The following is a 20583-nucleotide window of genomic DNA, read 5'->3' as shown; positions in this document are numbered from 1 at the left end:
CTCCCCATCTCGGCAGCAGAGAGCAGGACAGAACTCCCCCCTCCGATCCTGCACTAGTCTCTTGCCCCCTCCCCATCTCAGCAGTCTGCAGCAGAGAGCAGGACAGAACTCCCCCCCACGATCCTGCACTAGTCTCTTGCCCCCTCCCCATCTCAGCAGTCGGCTGCAGACAGGAGGACAGAACTCCCCCCCCCCCCCCCGATCCTGCAGTAGTCTCTTGCCCCCCTCCCCATCTCAGCAGTCGGCTGCAGACAGGAGGACAGAACTCCTTTTACAGACCTGCGCCTCTCTGTGCTGCCGCAGCAACACCTCGTCTCTGCCTCACTAGTCTCAGCATTCAGCTGATTCCTGTCCTCCTCCAGACTCTGCACATTCTGCCTCCCACCCCAGCTGCTTCCCAGCATCCAATGGACAAATCACAGCAGAAAAGGTGAGGCGGAGTCGCCTGCGCGCCCCCTGCAGGCAGTAGTGCAGAATCGCATATACTGTATATATATGTGATTCTGCACAGAGAGGCCGCCCTGTGGCAGTAAATCTGCTATGGTATGGTTGTTAAATGGTTAAACCCTGGACAGCGGAAAACAAATTGCCTACTAAATTCTGATTGGCTGCTGTGGATAGAGAAGATTCCCCTTATGACCCAATAAACAAAAAAAACTTCACAACTTTTTTTTTTTCAATGATAACTTTATTAAATTATTGTCATGATTTTTGGCAATTTATTATTTTCCTTGGCAAAGGCAGAAGTCGCCTATCTGGGAACCTGTGAGGGTAGAATTATGGGAGCCGACTCTGCAGGAAGAGAGGCCGCCACCCAGTCCCTGGCATTACTAGGTGGAACAAGCAGGCAGCTAGGGAAGTCTGATCTCCAGGACGGTTGTTGTTGGTCAGCCAATCATTTAGTGGGTAAGTCCGGGGTCCATAGCAGAGACCTGGAGCCTGTGACTTAAGGGGTTAAGCCGGTGATTATTTCTAATTGTTTACCATGGACAAAAAAGGAGACCCCTTAAGGCAGAACTTATAAGACATTCCTACAGCTCCATCTAATGGGCAAATATGGTATTTTCCAATTAAAATCAATGATTTACATTTAAACGGCATATGGTTTAGCCTATTTACTTTCAATACATTTGTTTACCCTATTCGCAGCAGACAGACTGACGGGCGCTTTGATTGGCATCCAGAGCGCTTTTAAAAAGCGTGCCCAATGTCACATTTTGAAGCAAGTGTAAACGAGCCCTTACACATTGGGCAACGGAGGTGCGGTGACGGTATAGCCGCGCTATTTTTAGCGCCGCTATACCGTCGTATTTACCGTGATATTCGGGCGCTAGCGGTGAGGTTTTAACCCCCGCTAGTGGCCGAAAAACTAGCGGGGTTAAAGTAGTGTACACACAATCCGAAAATCGTACGATTCTTCCTCGGACGATCGTTTTTGTCCGATATTCGGATTGTGTGTACGGGGGGCCATAAGTTTTGGCGCCGGATGGACAAAAATACAAATCCTTCCTGTATTTCAATTATCTAGTTCAGGGTTTGACAAATTTGCTTGGAATCTAGGAGCCAGCTAAAAAAGTTAGGAGCCAGAAAACACACCCCGTCCCGACGAGCTTGCGCGCAGAAGCGAACACATACGTGAGCAGCGCCCGCATATGTAAACGGTGTTCAAACCACACATGTGAGGTATCGCCGCGATTGGTAGAGCGAGAGCAATAATTCTAGCCCTAGACCTCCTCTGTAACTCAAAACATGCAACCTGCAGATTTTTTTTAAACGTCGCCTTTGAAGATTTTAAAGGGTAAAAGTTTGTCGGCATTCCACGAGCGGACGCAATTTTGAAGCGTGACATGTTGGGTATCAATTTACTCGGCGTAACATTTATTTTTCATAATATTAAAAAAAAAATGGGGATAACTTTACTGTTTTTTTTTTTAATTAAAACAAGTGTAATTTTTTTTCCCAAAAAAGTGCGCTTGTAAGACCGCTGCGCAAATACGGCGTGACAGAAAGTATTGCAATGATCGCCATTTTATTCTCTAGGGTGTTAGGATAAAAAATATATATAATGTTTGGGGGTTCTAATTAGAGGGAAGAAGATGGCAGTGAAAATAGTGAAAAATGACATTAGAATTGCTGTTTAACTTGTAATGCTTAACTTGTAATACCAACGGCCACCACCAGATGGCGCCAGCTCACACATCTGGTGGTAATAACTTGTAATACCAACGGCTCGCCACCTTTTTGCCCACCTTCCAAGCCAAGTCGCCAGGACGCTATTTCTAGTCGCCAAGGCGACCGGGATTTGTCGAGCCCTGATTAGTTGCTCAGATCTCTGCTTTAACAAGTGTCGGCTCCCGTGTTTCCCTTCTTCACAGGTTCCCCTTTTTACAGCCTCCGTTGCTGGAATTGTCAGACAAGCCGGTTTTGTAACATTGACCTATGAAATCTTCAGTGGTTGAAGGATTGTGGAGAGAACTGGTGAAATGTTATCGTCTTGCGGTGACTTTCTAGATTCGCAGCCGCCGCTTCCTACTCCTCTTCACTGCAAAGTTAAAAATACAAATGATTAATTTTCATATCGAACTACATTTTAATCCACTCTTGGCCAAAACGAATATTTCAGATGTGTGTGGATGTTTTCAGCTTCTTTTATCGCCCAAATCTGTATTTATGGAAAAATGTTCAGAGTTATTTGTTCACTTGGTTGTGGGTGAGGGGGGTTTGCAGAGTGGCCCCATTCACTTGAATGGATTGGGTTTGGCAGGTGAAACGTGCATGGAAAGTGACGGGGGGGGGGGTATTTTTCTTGCTTTTCCACCACATCATGTGTACACCCCCGGCTGCTGTCTCTTCAGCTAAAGCAGTGTTTCTCAACTCCAGTCCTCAAGGCGCCCCAACAGGTCATTGTGATACATTTGCCTATATGTCTCAGTGTACTGCTCCCTGCTAGCCATGGGTAGAGGTAGAAAGGAATTTCATGTGTGATTCATTCCTCTGACCGGTTATTGACGTGCTAATGTCCCCTCACTATTCTAAACGTTAATTGATCTATTGTGTTGTGTAAAGAAGATCTGTGTTTACCCTTAAAAGATGTGTATTGTATCATCAGGCTAAATGATTAGAGAAGTAGTATGTTAATTATTCTGATTGCTTCAGTGTAGTAATTAACTCCAGTGATGTCTTTATCTAAAGAAACGTGTCTGCAGGGTCGGCTCCGACTTGTCTCCTATAATCTGTATGGGAAACCCCACTGTGTGAGGGGGGCGTTCCTAACAGGCTGTAACCACATATATGCTGAGTTTTTGTGTCAATAAAGTGTCTTGGTTCCAGCATCCAGTCTTGACTCATGTGTGGGGGATCCTGTGATGTTCTTGTATGGAGAGGAGGGAATGCGTGACGGGGATATCATACCGATACCGTCACAGTCATGTTTTCAGGCTTTCCATTATTTTGCACAGGGGATTTAATCAGTTTCACTGCCTTAGTAATTACCACAGCCATTTCATCTGAGGGAAATCCTGAAAACATGACCTGTGCGCCTTGAGGACTGGGGTTGAGAAACACTGAGCTAAAGGGACAAGTTGGTCAGGGGGTGGTAAAAGTGTGGCCCACCCAACTGCTAGTGAGCCCTTAAAGAATTTCTTAAAGGAACACTAAAGGCAGATTTTTTTTTTTAAATAACAAACATGTTGTACTTGCCTCCACTGTGCAGCTCGTTTTCCACAGAGTGACCCCCGAATCCGGTCTTCTGGGGTCCCTCGGCGGCTGTCTCGGCTCCTCCTCGCAAAACTTTCCACCTTCATGTGAGCTCGCATGGTGGAAAGCTTTTGCGAGTGCGCTCCCGCGGCGGGCATAGCCGCCGACTGTATAACTCAGCCCCGCCCCCCAGCGCGCCGTGTCATCCGCTGTGATTGACAGCAGCGCCAATGGCTGCGCTGCTATCAATCCGCCCAGACTAGCCAATCAACGGCCAGGATGGGAACCGAAGTGGATCACGTGGACGCGCGCGGGACTTTCGAGGTGTCAGGTAAGTAAAACGGGGGTTCAGGGCGGGCTGTTACCGTAGAATGTTTTAGGATGCATTAAGGAGAAAAAACATTTACCTTTACAACCCCTTTAAGGTAGAAGATCTTTACATTTTAAAGGGGTTGCAAGGGTTAAAAAAAAAAAATGTGTGTGTGTGTATATATATATATATATATATATATATATATATATATATATATATATATGTATGTGGCCCCGATCCTCATCTTTAGGGGTCCCCTCGGCGGCTGTCTTGGCTCCTCCCTGCAACAGCTAACCCCTGTTCTGGGAAGCGCTCTCCCAAGGGGGTTAGCTTGCTGGCACGCTCCCGTGTGATACACTTGGTGGCTATGGCCGCCACTGTATCACTCGGCCCCGCCCCCGGCACGCTGCGTCATTGATTTACAGCAGCAGGAGCCAATGGCTGCACTGCTATCAATCTCCAATGAAGAGCCGCCTCAAGCTGGGGGAAAGCATCGCACCCATGGAGTTTTGTGGCTCAGGTAAGTAAAACGGGGGGGGGGGCGGGGGCCAAGAGTGCATGGGGAGGATGGTCCTGGTCGTCCCCGGGGGGGCCCCAAGAGTGCAAGGTGTTTTTTCACCTTAATGCATACGATGCATTAAGGTGAAAAATCACAAAGCTTTACAACATTCTATGCATTATGGTTTAAAAAAATAAACTTCTGCTTACTGCCCCCCCCCCCCCATATCTTACCTGAGCCTAATCTCGATCCAGTGATGTGCATGAGAGCCGCCGGAACACAATGATATCTGAATGATGCCTCTAGCTGCAGGCATCATTCAGATATCACCGCACAAAGTACAGGACGTCATATGACTTCCACCCGGGATGGGAGATCCCCTTTGTGGACGTCATATGTCTATGTGCGGTATTGAAGTGGTTAAGTAATGGTGCACCGAAACCTAAAATTCAGGATGCACTTGGCCGAAAACTAAAACCGAAATACATATTTTTTTTTTTTTATGTTCGACTTTTTAATTGATTAATTTTGTGTGTGAAAACAAAAAGCACAAGAAAAGCTCAAAAAAATGCATCCCTTTTAAATTCTATGTATTTCTTCACACTGCTCCCTTGCGCTTCCGTTGCAGTGTAATGTACCTCACCATTGAAATGCACTTAAAACGTGCCAATGTCACATGACCTCACGGTAAAATCATGTGCGTTTTTCAGTGACCATTATCGGCACCTATTTTTCTATTTGGAAAACACCCTATTTTCAGGCCAATTAATTTGGGTGCCCAATATATTGGTGCATCCCTAAGTATTAAGATTTATGTGGGATCTGCGTCCCTGAGTCCATTTAATCACTTGCAAACACGGCAGTCCCGGTGAAAGGGGAGCATGTCTTGTCCCTAAAACGCGTTGGCTGTTTGAGACTCATTAACGCCATCGCCATATATTGCCTACTTGCATTGGGCGAGCTGGGCTCAATGTAAGTTTGCATACATTATGTGATACCTGATTGGCATCTGTGTCAGTTGTAAATAAATGTAGTACCCCAAGCTACTGCAGTGATGGCTGTGATCATCTGGGTGCCCAAATAAGACCCAGCGTGATTATCAGGGAGGGCTGCAATATAAGCCCTACCCCGAAAATAATCCCTAGTAAAGTTAATGTTAAAAAAATATCCACTTCGTAAAACTTCCACACTGGTATAAGGTGCAGTGTGTCGCCCCCCCCCCCCCCCCCCCGCAACGATCATGCAAAATACCCCATCCACAGGCGCCGATGACCAGCCGGAGGTCTTCTCCTCCTGACTGACTGACGTCTGCGGCCCCTCCCTCTGCAGTGCTCGGAGCGGGCTGACGTCAGCGGGAATCTCGGAGTGGAGAAGAAGAGCTGAGGCAGGTTACATGATTGCCAAGGGCTGCTGTAAAAGGTACTTCTCATAAAACAGCCACAAAGACAGAAACGCTGCACCCTACGCCAGCACAATCCTCCCAGAAAACAGACTACATAATCTTAAATGTACTTTAACCAAGATGTTTTTTGGGGGATTAAAATGATGTCAAGATGCTGATACTAATAAGACATCCCCCGAAAATAAGCCCTAGGGTCTTTTTTGTGGCCAAAATTAATATAAGACCCGGTCTTATTTTCGGGGAAACACGGTAGTAACCGCAGGGGGTTGCCTAGAAACACATTTTGACTATATTTTTGTAGAAAACTTAATATTACCTTTCATATTCCTGGTTTCTTCCACGCATTCCTCCTCTAGAAGATCCATGTCTTCCTGAACCTCCAGACCCCTTTCCTAGACCAGACAGCAAGTTTTGTAGTCCTCCACCTCCCATTGAGCCACCTCCCTTTCCTAGACCAGACAGCAAGTTTTGTAGTCCTCCACCTCCCGATGAGCCGGCCCCCTTTCCTAGACCAGACAGCAACTTTTCTAGTCCTCCACCTCCCGATGAGCCAGCCCCCTTTCCTAGACCAGACAGCAAGTTTTGCAGTCCACAACCTCCCGATGAGCCAAACACGTTTCCTTGACCAGATGGTTGGTTTTGTTGTCTTCCACCTCCTGATGAGCCGCGTCTTTTTCCTTGACAAGATGGTTGGTTTTGTTGGTTTCCACCTCCGGATGAGCCACCTCTCTTTCCTTGACAAGACGGTTGGTTTTGTTGTCTTCCTCCTCCCGATGAGCCACCTCTCTTTCCTTGACTAGACTGTTGGCTTTGTCTTCCTCCTCCCGATGAGCCACCTCTCTTTCCTTGACTAGACTGTTGGCTTTGTCTTCCTCCTCTCGATGAGCCATCTCTCTTTCCTTGACAAGACGGTTGATTTTGTCCTCTTCCTCCTCCAGACATTTGGCTGTTCCCAGTAAGCCTGTTTTGCAGATCTCCTAATGGCAGCCCGAACATGTTGCCAAGACCTCCAAGCAGTTTGAGCAGACCATTTCCTGAACCACCAGCTCCACCATCCCCGAAGCCTTGAGATAAACCAAACATCTGGCCTAGTCCTGCGAGCTTACTGAACACATTTTCCGGTGATATGCCAAACTCTTTAGCCAGGCCTAAAAGCTTGCTTTCTAATATTTCTGGCGCTAGGCCTAATTTCTGGGCAAAGCCTGAGAGTAAATTTTGCAATCCGGGTGTAATTCCATTATTTTCAACTCTTCCATGCATCTTGGGAATTTCATCACTGGTTTCCGACATCTGAGAATCTCCTGAGGAACCATAAGGATGCTGAGATACTTGTCTTATACGTACATATAGCATAACTGTAATATATATTATAAGGCCAAAAGTTTGTGGAGATCTGATGGTCAATATTCATAAAATATATATTCCTATATTTTTCAAATTCCATGGGTGTTAATCCAAAGTAGCCTCCACTTTTCTAAAAAGACTTCCTACTTAACATGGTTGTAAACCCTTAGAGCTTGAGTCGCGTCCCATTCTATTGAATGGAACCGTTCTAGTAGGAGCGACGCAAGTCGCTCTGGCTTAGAAAAAGGTTCTTGTACGACTTCGGGGGCGTTTAGCATTGACTTCTATACAAAAGTCATTTTGCTAATCGCCTCTGAAGTCGTCTTCAGGACGACTTGCAGAGTCGCCCCCGAAGTCGTGCCGCCGCAGTGTGAACCGGCTCTTACAGTATCTCACAAAAGTAAGTATACCCCTCACATTTTTGTAAATATTTTATTCCATCTTTTCATGTGACAACACTAAGGCCTAGTACACACGAGAGGATTTATCCGCGGATACGGTCCATCCATTTTTCCACGGATTTGGATCCGATGGAGTGTACTCACCATCGGATCGAAATCCGAGCCGAAATCCCCTCGCGATGACGTGTCGCGCCGTCGCCGCGATGATGACGCGGCGACGTGCTCGACGCTGTCATAAAAGGAATTCCACGCATGCGTCGATTCATTACGACGCATGCGGGGGATCCCTTCGGACGGATCGATCCGGTGAGTCTGTACAAACCACCGGATCGATCCGCGGGAGCCAATTCAAGCGGATTGATTTGTAGACATGTCTACAATTTTTTATCTGCTGGAATTGGGAAATTTCCGCGGATAAATATCCGCAGGAATGTACACACCATAGAATCTATCCGCTGAAACCGATCCGCTGAGATTTTTCAGCGGATGGATTCTATCGTGTGTACGGGGCCTAAGTGCCAGTTCACACATGGGCAACACGACTTTGCGAGGCGACTTACAATGCGACTTCAAGTCGCCTCCAGGACAGGCGACTTTGCCAGTGGCCAATCAAACAATAATCCGCTCTGTGGGAGGGAGGGGTTTGCCTGAGAATAGTATTTTCTCTTCCTGTAAAGTTGCTTCAGTTTAGACAGTGATCCAACTTTGGAGGTGACTTCCATTGAAATCTATGGGTACAAGTTGCCTTAAAGTAGTACAGGGACCTTTTCTGAAGTCAGAGCGACTTCAGTAGTGTACATTAAGACGGCTCTACTTCATTTCCATGTAATTTCTGATGTTGCGCGACTTGGGGGGACACAAGTCAGATCCCAAGTTGCGGTAGTGTGAACGGGCACTGAAGAAATTACACTTTGCTACAATGTTGTGTAGTGAGTGTACAGCTTGTATAACAGTGTACATTTTTCTGTCCCCTCAAAATAACTCGACACACAGCCATTAATGTCTAAACCGCTTGCAACAAAAGCGAGTACACCCCTAAGTGAAAATGTCCAAATTGTGCCCGATTTGCCATTTTCCCTCCCCGGTGTCATGTGACCTGTCAGTGTTACAAGGTCTCAAGTGTGAATGGGGAGCAGGTGTGTTAAATTTGGTGTTCTCGCTCTCACTCTCTCATACTGGTCACTGGAAGTTTAACATGGTACCCCATGGCAAAGAACTCTCTGAGGATCTGAAAAAAGAATTGGTACTCTACATAAAGATGGTAGCGAAATATCACTTGCCCAAGAAAGCCCGCAAACAGTTTGCTGAAGACAAGCAGACTAAGGACATGGGTGATGAGACCAAGATAAACGTATTTGGTGTCAGATGGTGTCAGGCGTGTGTGGCGGCAACCAGGTGAGGAGAACAAAGACAAGTGTGTCTTGTCTACAGTCAGGCATGGTGGTGGGAGTGTCATGGTCTGGGGCTGCATGAGTGCCGCCGGCACTGGGGGGCTACAGATCATTGAGGGAACCATGAAAGCCAACATGTACTGTGACATACTAAAGCAGAGCATGATCCCCTCCCTTCAGAGACTGGGCCACAGGGCAGTATTCCAACATGATAACGACCCCAAACACACCTCCAAGACCACCACTGCCTTGCTAAAGTAGCTGAGGGTAAAGGTGATGGACTGGCCAGGCATGTCTCCAGACCTAAACCCTATTGATCATCTGTGGGGAATCCTCAAACGGAAGGCGGAGGAGCGCAAGGTCTCCAACATCCACCAGCTCCGTAATGTCGTCATGGAGGAGGGGAAGAGGACTCCAGTGCCAACCTGTGAAGCTCTGGTGATCTCCATGCCCAAGAGGGTTAAGGCAGTGCTGGAAAATAATGGCGGCCACACAAAATATTGACACTTTAAGCCCAATTTGGACATTTTCACTTAGGGGTGTACTCACTTTTGTTGCCAGCGGTTTAGACATGAATGGCTGTGTGTTGAGTTATTTTGAGGGGACAGCAAATTTACACTGTTATACAAGCTGTACACTCACTACTTTACATGATTGTAGCAAAGTGTCATTTGAGTTACAGAGGAGATCTAGGGCTAGAATTATTGCTCTCGCTCTAACGATTGCGGCGATACCTCATTTGTGCGGTTTGAACACCGTTTTCATATGCGGGCTCTACTCACATATGCGTTTGCTTCTGCGCGCAAACTCGGCGGGACGGGGCACTTTAAAAATTTTTTTGTTTTCTTATTTATTTTACTTGATTTTATTTATTTTTACACGGTTATAAAATAAATTAATAAAAAATTGACACTTTTATTCCTAATACAAGGAATGTAAACATCAAAAAAAGCACGGCAGGTCCTCTTAAATATGAGATCTGGGGTCAAAAAGACCTTGGATCTCATATTTAGATTAAAATGCATAAAAAAATAAAATAAAAATGTGTTATTTAAAAAAAATGACAACCAAAAAAATGTGCCTTTTTAAGACGCATGGGCAGAAGTGCTGTTTTGACGTCGCTTCCGCCCTGCTATGCTATGGAGACGGGTGGGGCCATCTGAGGACTTGTATCCATGGCAAGCAGTGAGAAGGACCCGATCGCCTCCGCCGCTGCCGACGGCTCCGGTAAGCGGCGGAGGGCCCTCTCCCGCCGCCAATAACGGTGATCTCGTGGCGAATCCTCTGCGGAGACCACCATTATCGTTTACAGGGCTGGCCGCAGAAAAGATGGATATCTCGGTTGTGGCAGCAGCTGCTGCCGTTACCGAGATATTCATTTTTAAAGTGATGACGTATATGTACGTAAGCCGGTCCTTAAGTGGTTAAAGTTGAGGTTCACAGTAAAAAGAAGTATATACCATTCAATCCAGCATACTGCCGACATATACAGTATGCTGTGTTTTTTTTTTTTTTGTTTTTTTTTTTCGGTTTACATACCGTAGTATAGGTATAACCCCCCCCCCCCCCCCCGGCTTCCGGGTTGTGAATCCCGCGGGAGTGGGCGTTCAGAGACTAAGTGATTGACGTATGACAAAAGCTTCACCTCCGGCGCATAGTGCGCGTCACCAGTTTCCGAAAGAAGCCGAACGTCGAATTGGCTCTATACGGCGCCTGCGCACCGACATTCGACTTTTTTCGGGGGGTGAAGCTTTTGTCATACGTCAATCACTTAGGCCGCGTACACACGTTCGGACAAATCCGATGAGAATGGACCGAGGTTCAGTTTCGTCGGTCCAAACCGACGGTGTGTATAGTCTGTTGTCCTTCGGTCCAAAATTTTAAAACATGCTTTTAAATCGAACCGACGGCTTGATGCCCGATCGGTCCAAACCGATGGTTAGTACAGAAAGCATCGGTTCAAATCCTGCTTATGCTCAGAATCAAGTCGACACATGTATGGAAGCATTGAACTTCGTTTTATTCAGCACGTCGTGTGTTAGACGTCACCGCGTTCTGACCCGATCGGTTTTTGGAATGATGGTGTGTACGCATATCAGACCATCAGGCCACTTCAGCGGTGAACCGATGAAAACGGCCCGTCGGACCATTCTCATCGGTTTTGTCCAACCGTGTGTACGTGGCCTTAGTCTCTGAATAGGAACGCCCACTCCTGCGGGATTCACAACCTTACTGAAACCGCATCTAAACGGCAGGATCTCATAGAAGTCTATAGGGAAGCGAAGCTAACCTGTACAAAAAAAGAACGGGCTAGCAAAATCATAAAGATGCGCAGCTACCAGTCTTATGGCACACAAGAAGCAGCCTACAGGTTTTCAGGAGGAATTCAAGACCAAGGGTGCATTTTTTATTTTATTTTTTTCAGGGCCCAATTCATCTATCTATCTATCTATCTATCTATCTATCTATCTATCTATCTATCTATCTATCTATCTATCTATCTATCTATCTATCATCATTGCAATTGCTCCTCTGTAACGTAAACGTTCCTCATCTGGAGTTTTGCTACTTTAATCTTAATGCTTATAATTTTTATTTCATTTTGCAATCCAACTCTCACCTTCATCATCATCATAATCCTCATACCCCGCGTTCTGTTGGCGAATCGCATAGTTTTCGGCCAAATGTAGATCCACAGCCAGTAACAAAGCACAGAACACGACCTTCATCATAAACGGGCGTCGGGTAGTCGTTCTAGGAGAGCACAAGGTTTAGCTTATGATACAGTCTTCAGTTGCAAACTTGTTTAGCAATAAATCGGTAATAACCCCAAAAGCAAAAATGTGTTATATTGCAGATTACTAGTTCTTAGATGTGATGGCTGCATTCGTTTTTTCTTTTTTAGACTTTTTTTTTACTTGGTGATCTGACCAGTAAGGCCCCTTTCACACGGGGCGGATCAAAAAAGAATCCATAGTCATGACTGCAGCCACATGGCCCTGGTTTAAAAACCGATCAAACTTTTATCATTAACCACCTCCCACCCGCCGTATTGTCAAATGACGGGCAGGCCACGACTCTCTCGTTCCCGGAGGACACCGTGTGAGGTCTTTCTACTCTTGCCGCAGGAGCGCGCACACCGATCAGTGATGCACTCTGTCGCTGGGACACAGCGCGTCACAGATCCCAGCAAAGAGCTAATGACGAGGCTCTTTACCGTGTGATCCGCTGTGTCTAATCACTCGTTTATCGGCATTCAGTGCCGCCAATCATGTGCTGCATATTGGTGGCACCTCATGAGTGAAGAAGAAAAATTACCTATTTTACAAAATTACGGTCTCAAAATAAAAACCAATTTAGTTTGGGTACAGTGTTGCATGACCACGCAATTGCCATTCAAAGTGTGACCGCGCTGAAAACTGGGCAGGAAGGGGGGAAGATTGTTAAAAAATCTTCTATACCCTTCTAGGATATTGTTTGGTGATATTTAGTTTCTCAGCAGCCTACCTTGGCTTGTAGGTGACCCGTCGGGAAAGTGGCCGATCCGTTCGTTTTTCTGCAAATGCTGGATGGTCAGAATCCCTTTCCGATATATAATGCTATCAGCGTGGAGGGGAGGCAGTATAAATATTGTGTTGTGTGTTGTCTTTTTTTTTTTTTTTGTTATGTTATTGGATTTTTTTTTTTATATTTAGATTTAGATTACTCATCCAGTCCACAAATGTCATGAGATAAATATAAGGTATTCACTTACCTTGATCTGATATCGGAGACGTGCTACAAGTAGCTGGGTGTGTAAATAACTAGAAGAATGTAATCAAGATGAGAATGTTAAATTAAAGCGGAGTTCCACCCCAATTTTATTTTTATTTTTTTAAAAGCTAGCTGCTACAAATACTGCAGCTGCTGACTTTTAATAAATGGGCACTTATCTGTCCAGCGCGCCCGCGAGGTCGGCAGCCGAGGCCGAGCAATCACTCGTCTCTCGACTGCCCCCACCGCCATCCTCGGTGAGGGAATCGGGAAGTGAAGCGTTGCGGCTTTACTGCCCGGTTCCCTACTTCGCATGCGCGAGTCGCACTGCGTGTCCTAACCAGTGGCGGCTGGTGCTCAAAATTTTTGGGGGGGCGCAAACGAAAAAAAGAGAAAAATTGCAGCCACTGTGCCATGCCATCAAACGCAGCCACTGTGCCATCAATTGTCACCACTGTGCCATGCCATCAAACGCAGCCACTGTGCCATCAATTGTCACCACTGTGCCATGCCATCAAACGCAGCCACTGTGCCATGCAACGCAGCCACTGTGCCATCAATTGTCACCACTGTGCCATGCCATCAAATGCAGTCACTGGCTCTGATAGGCACTTCCGCACAGCCAACCAGCTGCCGTTATTCAGGTGGCCGGCGCTCAATTTCCGGCCATCTGAATAGACCAGCGGCAGCTGGCAACAATAAAACTGGTGAGTGCAAAATCTGGTGTAGTTATGATTAGAAACCAATCGGCTTCCAGGTTTTATTGTTAAAGTGATTGTAAAGCCTCTCTTTGTTTAAAAAAATAAAAATAAAAATGAAAAACATGTTATACTTACCTGCTCTGTGTAATGGTTTTGCACAGAGCAGCCCCGATCCTCCTCTTCCCGGGTCCCTCTTTGGTGCTCCTGGCCTTTCCCTCCTGTTGATTTTCCCCACAGCAATCAGCTTGCTATGGGGGCACCTGAGCTGAGCCACAGCTCCCTGTGTCCATTCAGACACGGAGCCGTTGCCTGGCCCCTCCTCCTTTCTCTCCTTATTGGCTGACTGACTTTGACAGCAGGAGACAATGGCGCCACTGCTGTGTCTCAGCCAGTCGGGAGGGAGAATGTTGGACGGCTGAGAGCCTCATTGACATCACTGGACAGAGAGGGACCTCAGGTAAGTTTGTTGGGAGGCTGCTGAACACAGAAGGCTTTTTATCTTAATGCATAATAAAAAGAAAAGCCCATTTAAAAAAAATAAAATAAAAAATGCAGCCACCACATCTAATCTGGTAAGCCGCAATATATTACATTATTTTGTTTTTGTGTCTAATATGGATTTAACCACTTAAGGACCGCCTCCTGCACATTTACATCAGCAGAATTTACAACAGATACGTCCTCTTTTAGTGCCCAGCCGTGGGTCGCAGCCCGCGACCCGGTGCGGAGCTCCGTGACTGCGGCCGCGGGACCCGCAGACCCGATCGCCACTGGAGTCCCGCGACCGGTCCCCGGAGCTGAAGAACGAGGAGAGCTGTGTGTAAACAAAGCTTCTCCGTTCTTCACTGTGGCGCCGTCATTGATCGTGTAATCCCTTTTATAGGGAAACGCAATCGATGACGTCACACCTACAGCCACACCCCCCTACAGTTAGAAACCCATATGAGGTCACACTTAACCCCTTCAGCGCCCCCTTGTGGTTAACTCCCAAACTGCAATTGTCATTTTCTCAATAAACAATGCATTTTGAATGCATTTTTTGCTGTGAAAATGACAATGGTCCCAAAAATGTGTCAAAATTGTCCGATGTGTCCGCCATAATGTCGCGGTCACGAAAAAAATTGCTGATTTAGTAGTAAAAAAAAAAAATATTAATAAAAATGCAATAAAACTATCCCCTATTTTGTAAACACTATAAATTTTGCGCAAACCAATCGATAAACGCTTATTGCGATTTTTATTTTTTATTTTATTTTTTTACCAAAAATATGTAGAAGAATACGTATCGGCCTAAACTGAGGGAAGAAAAGTGTTTTTTTAAAATATATTTTCGGGGGGATATTTATTGTAGCAAAAAGGAAATAAAGCATTTTTTTTTCAAAATTGTCGCTCTATTTTTGTTTATAGCGCAAAAAATAAAAACTGCATCGGTGATCAAATACCACCAAACGAAAGCTCTATTTGTGGGTGGAAAAAAGGACTCCAATTTTGTTTGGGAGCCACGTCGCCCGACCGCGCAATTGTCAGTTAAAACGACGCAGTGCCGAATCGCAAAAACTGGCCGGGTCCTTCACCTGCATTTTGGTCTGGGTCTTAAGTGGTTAAATATTTTTTCCCCCCGTCTAGAAGTACCTGACTTGGTACCAACCTCTGTCATTCCTTGTACAGTACTAGGAGAGGGAGGGTCAATGGGAGACAATCGGATCCTGCTACAAGGATCATGCTAACGGCAGGAGAGAGCGGTGTGCACAAAGGGATCTTCTGCTGCTGTCCAATCACAGGCTGGGGGTGGGGCTGTGACCAAGCCATATTGCTTTACCTGCAGCAGAGAGAAGTCAGGTCATTGGCTGGGATGTGCAAATCTCCGAACTTGGTTGACAACTTCTAATCCATTGGCAGGTAACCCGGCTCCTGTATCTGTATTTCATCTGAATAAAGTTTAAAAAAATATTGGCGGTGCCAGGCTGTGTCACCGGTCCTCATACCTAATGCTGTGTTGTGTATCTCTGGATCAGCCTGTCCCCCTGAGATGTAAAAATATCAGATTTGGGAGGAGATGACCTTTCGGCAGAAGTGATTTTTTTTTTTTTGTATTGTAAAGTTGTTTTATTTCTTTCCAGAGAAGGAAGACGAAGATTCCAGTCCAAAACAAGCAGATCACATGGATCGCAACCCGTCCCCTCCGACCAGCGATGACGAAGACGAGCAGCCGGGGGATTGTATCGGGAACACCATGTACAGCAAGCATTGGTTCTTCACCACTCTGACCAAACTGATAGATGTACGTATGTGACATCACTTCCTGTTATAATAAGTCTCCATGCACACGGGGGAACTTGGTCTTGGCTCATGGGGCTCTGGTGTTTCGCTGTGGGATGAGAGCGCTGGCGCCCCATCCAACCACACTGATGATAACCTATAACAGACGACGGCTGCTGTGGCTGGTTGGTGCACCTAGTGGCCTAAATGTTTAGGGCAGAAGAGGGATGCCCAGAGCACACGTTGCATTCCAGGCATCCATCCCTGGGCACATACTGCCCTAAACATTGGTACCTCTAGGGGCACCGTCCAGCTGCAGCAGCTGTCGGCCTACTGTAGAGTTTGACCAGCTCCGGTCGTTGCTCTTTAAAAAAAATCTTTGTTTTTATTAACAAGCCACAGTGAACAAAATGCAAAATGAGAACAGTTGACGCATTTCAGCCTATAAGGCCTTAGTCCTAACCACCATGCCATTGCCCTGGATGGGGCAATGGCATGGTGGTTATGACTAAGGCCTTATAGGCTGAAACGCGTCAACTGTTCTCATTTTGCATTGCAGCTGTACAGCTGGATGGGGCAATGGCATGGTGGTTATGACTAAGGCCTTATAGGCTGAAACGCGTCAACTGTTCTCATTTTGCATTGCAGCTGTACAGCTGGATGGGGCAATGGCATGGTGGTTATGACTAAGGCCTTATAGGCTGAAACGTGTCAACTGTTCTCATTTTGCATTGACGCTGTACAGCTGGATGGGGCAATGGCATGGTGGTTATGACTAAGGCCTTATAGGCTGAAACGCGTCAACTGTTCTCATTTTGCATTTTGTTCACTGTGGCTTGTTAATAAAAACGAAGATTTTTTTTTTAAAGAGCAACGACCGGAGTGCGGATCATCTTTTTCTCGTTGCTCTACTCAGCCAGCGACTGTGGATCGAGCACCCGGGAGCTCTGCTATCTATTTATAGCTGGACAGGGAAGCCTCCACCTGCAGCTAAATGTAAATGTGCACGGGGGATTATCATTATAATTGCAGCCTGCATACGGGCTGACATCCCCCCCCCTTTTTTTTTTTTTAAAGCAGCTCTGTCTTCAAAACCTGCAGTATTTATTTTGCACCACAAGATGTCCTCAGTCTTATGGTTTGTTTATGATGTCCACCATAATTCAACAGGGAAGACTGAGGACATTCTGTGAGTGTAGGGTGTCATAGGTCTGCCTCCTGAGGGGGTGTCCCCGTGGTGCCCGGAGCTCATTGTATAAATGCAGAAAGTGGCATTGAAATCATTGCTTATCTCTGCATTGCGTAGGACTGCCCACTGTTGGAGAGAAACAGAAGAGGATGACCCTTGTTACCTGGCAGCGAGTGTGTGTGTGTGTGTGTGTATATGTGTGTGTGTGTGTGTGTGTGTATGTATATGTATATGTGTGTGTGTATGTATGTGTGTATATATATATATATATATATATATATATATATATATATATATATATATATATATATATATATATATATATATATATATATACACAAAAACAAATATACCATGGCAGGTTACAAGGTTGGAACCCCTGCCTACCAAGGGGTGTGGATTTCACAGTATATGCACAGTATACAGGGTGTGTTCGCATATATATATACATACATACATACATACATACATACATACATATACACACACACACTAAACATAGGGGGCCTTGGGCGAAGGGGGGGGGGGTGTCACGGGGGGGATGTATTTGCACTTTAAACATCTGTTATTGCTGACGTTAGAAACAGAACTTGATGATTTTTAGATTTCTTACAGAATAGCTACCTGTAGTTATATTGTGATGGCACACACCTGCTGAAAGATGAAATCTAACTCTAGCAGGAGTCTGCCCTATATGATGGGTGGGAGGGGGTACTATGAGGGGCTTAGAAGAGAGGAAGCTCAGGATGGGCACCCCAAGTCTAGTGATGATCACTGGTAGTGTAGGGGGGAGGTGGGGCAGGAGCACAGAGTTTGCAGAATTGCGTCTTTTTGTTGTTCAAGCAATTCTTGCCCATTTTTTGATATTAGAAGGATGTGTAGAGCTTTAGGTGGAGGGCGGGGGGGGGGGGGGGGGGTTGGTTGGTGCTGGGTCCTCTGTCAATGTGAGGGCATTATGTTCATTTTTGATTGGAGACTATTACCTTTCTATTCCACCCAGACTGTTACTGCGCATAAAGATAAACTGGCGGATGGCAAGGAGGAGGAAACCAGCGTGGAACTGGATGAAGACCTGGAGAATGACATCTGTAAAGTCTGGGACATGTCTATGAATGAGGTAATGTGGATCACATTTGTATATGATAATGAGTGAAGAGACCCCGGTGTCAGATCGGGGGCGGTGGGTGGATGACTCCATAGTTTTATACATCATAGTGAAGAGTACATGTGTCTCATCTTCTGTATTTAGTTGCTTCTCATTCTTTTTACCTGTAAGATTCTCCATTTGGGTTTATCTTTCATGCTGGGCGTTGTCAGTAGTTGTGTGTTTACCATCCTGACTGGTACAGCACCCCCCCCCCCCAACCCTCCACCGCTGGCAGTGTACCTACAGATATTATTATTTTTTATTTGGCATTGTTAAAGGTCGGGCATCTAGTTTCAGATAATTCCCCATGGGAGTTTCCCAATTCTTGCCTAAATATCTGGAAATGTCACATTCAGATTAACCTTTTGGGTTTGAATGTTGTATTGTTTTTTGGGATCTGATGGGAACACACAAAAGTCTGAGATTCAGCACCTTAATATATACAAATATCCCATTATGTCATTACAACTTCCTTTTAGTGCTTCTTATTTACCTTCTGTGCCTTTGGGGGCAGCGAATTCCATACTGTACATTCACATCCTTCCCTGCCCCTTGTCCTTAAAGGGGTTGTAAAGGTTTTTTTTTTTTTGTTAAATAACAAATATGCTATACTTCCCACCTCCTGTGCAAGGGTTTTGGCCCCAATCCTCCTCTTCTGGGGTCTACCAGTGGTGCTCCTGGTTCCTCCCGGCATCGATCACCCCCCAGAGACCCGCGTTCCAAGGGGGCGCACTTCCAAGTCCTGCTGCTGCGTATATTGACAGTATACAGGCATCAAGAATATATACAGGCATCAGTAGTACTCGACGTGTTTCGTGAGACCTAGTTCGCTTCTTCAGGGGTAGAGGCTTTAATGTATCTGCAATACAAGTAGTAAACCAAATATATTTACACAGGATTGGCAGGCAGGTGAGTGGTCTGAGTAAGTGTGTGTGTGTGTGTGTGTGTGTATAGATAGATATCTGTCTTTCTCTCAGATAGATGGATATATCCTATCTATCCATCTCTATCTCTCCCCCTCTCCCCCTCTCTCTCTCTCATAAATATATATATATATATATATATATATATATATATATATACATACACATACACAGTGGAACCTTGGATTACAAGCATAATCTGTTCCAGGAGAATGCTTGTAATCCAAAGCACTCGCATATCAAAGCGAATTTCCCCATAGAAGTCAATGGAAACAAAGATAATTTGTTCCGCATTGACTTCTATTGCATGCAATACCGCATGTGGCCAGAGGTGGGGGGAGGGGGCGCCGGAGAGCCTCAGAAATACTCGGGATTGTTTTCTTTTTACACTGTATGTATACCTCATCGGCCTGCTTATTACTGCTGTTATGCTTTCACATGCATGACAAGTTGCAATAAATCTGTATTTTTTATTTTATTTTTATACTCGTGGTATGTTCTTTGGCTAACCATACTTACCTCATTCAAAGTCCCAGGGTGAATCCGATGTATCTATGTATTGTATTAGGAATGGAGGTGGTGATGGGGGGGGACACCAGACCTTTTTATTATGTTCTTATTTATTGCATTTGTTTTCCCTAAAATTCACATCTGTGTTTGTTTGTTTGTTTGTGGGTTTTTTTTTCAGAAATTTTGCATTTCTTAGACCTTTGCGGTAATATCACCTGCCATAAAAAATTGGAAGTACCGCTATTTTATTCTCTAGGATGTCTGCTTTCAGAAAATATATAATGTTGGGGGGTTTTGTGTAATCTTCAGTTCTAAAATAATTTTTTAAACGTGTGCAAAAAAATAAGCGGAAAATGGCTCGGGCAGTGAAAGGGTTAAAGGGGTTGTAAAGGTAAAAACATTTTTCCCTAAACATCTTCCTTTACCTTAGTGCAGTCCTCCTTCACTTACCTCATCCTTCCATTTTGCTTTTAAATGTCCTTATTTCTTCTGAGAAATCCTCACTTCCTGTTCTTCTGTCTGTAACTCCACACTGTAATGCAAGGCTTTCTCCCTGGTGTGGAGAAAGCCTCTTGAGGGGGCGAGCAGGAGAGTCAGGACACACTCTACTTTGCAGATAGAGAAAGGAGCTGTGTGTTTGTTGGCATCCGGACACTGCTGCTAGCCCCCTCCCCCCTCAAGAGGCTTTCTCCACACCAGGGAGAAAGCCTCCCATTACTGTGTGGAGTTACAGACAGAAGAACAGGAAGTGAGGATTTCTCAGAAGAAATAAGGACATTTAAAAGCAAAATGGAAGGATGAGGTAAGTGAAGGAGGACTGCACTAAGGGAAAGGAAGCTATTTAGGGGAAAACAATTGTACCTTTACAACCCCTTTAAGGCCTGGCTAGTAGCTCAGGACTAAGGATGAGCTCAGGCATGTTCGCAGCTTCACGTGCCCGCATCCACCAGGAAGCTGACACTCCGCAGCGCTAATCACAGGCAGTGAGACCTTTCTCGTTCTGTGCAGCCGCGGATCGGGAAAAGTCTCGCTGTCTGTGATTAGCGCTACGGAGT

General features: G+C 45.6%; 1 protein-coding gene across 1 annotated transcript in view; it reads left to right on the top strand.

Annotated features, from left to right (window-relative positions):
• Positions 1 to 20583, top strand: part of SAAL1 (serum amyloid A like 1) — a 67551-nt gene that overhangs the window by 27968 nt on the left and 19000 nt on the right. The window contains exons 2-3 of the mRNA XM_040327988.1: positions 15621 to 15781; positions 17949 to 18065. Coding sequence (XP_040183922.1) covers positions 15621 to 15781; positions 17949 to 18065 — 278 coding nt within the window. The remainder of the gene's footprint in view (positions 1 to 15620; positions 15782 to 17948; positions 18066 to 20583) is intronic.

The sequence above is a fragment of the Rana temporaria genome, chromosome 11 (genome assembly GCF_905171775.1).
Source record: "Rana temporaria chromosome 11, aRanTem1.1, whole genome shotgun sequence".
Lineage (NCBI taxonomy): Eukaryota > Metazoa > Chordata > Amphibia > Anura > Ranidae > Rana > Rana temporaria.
This window is presented reverse-complemented; position numbering and strand designations above follow the sequence as displayed.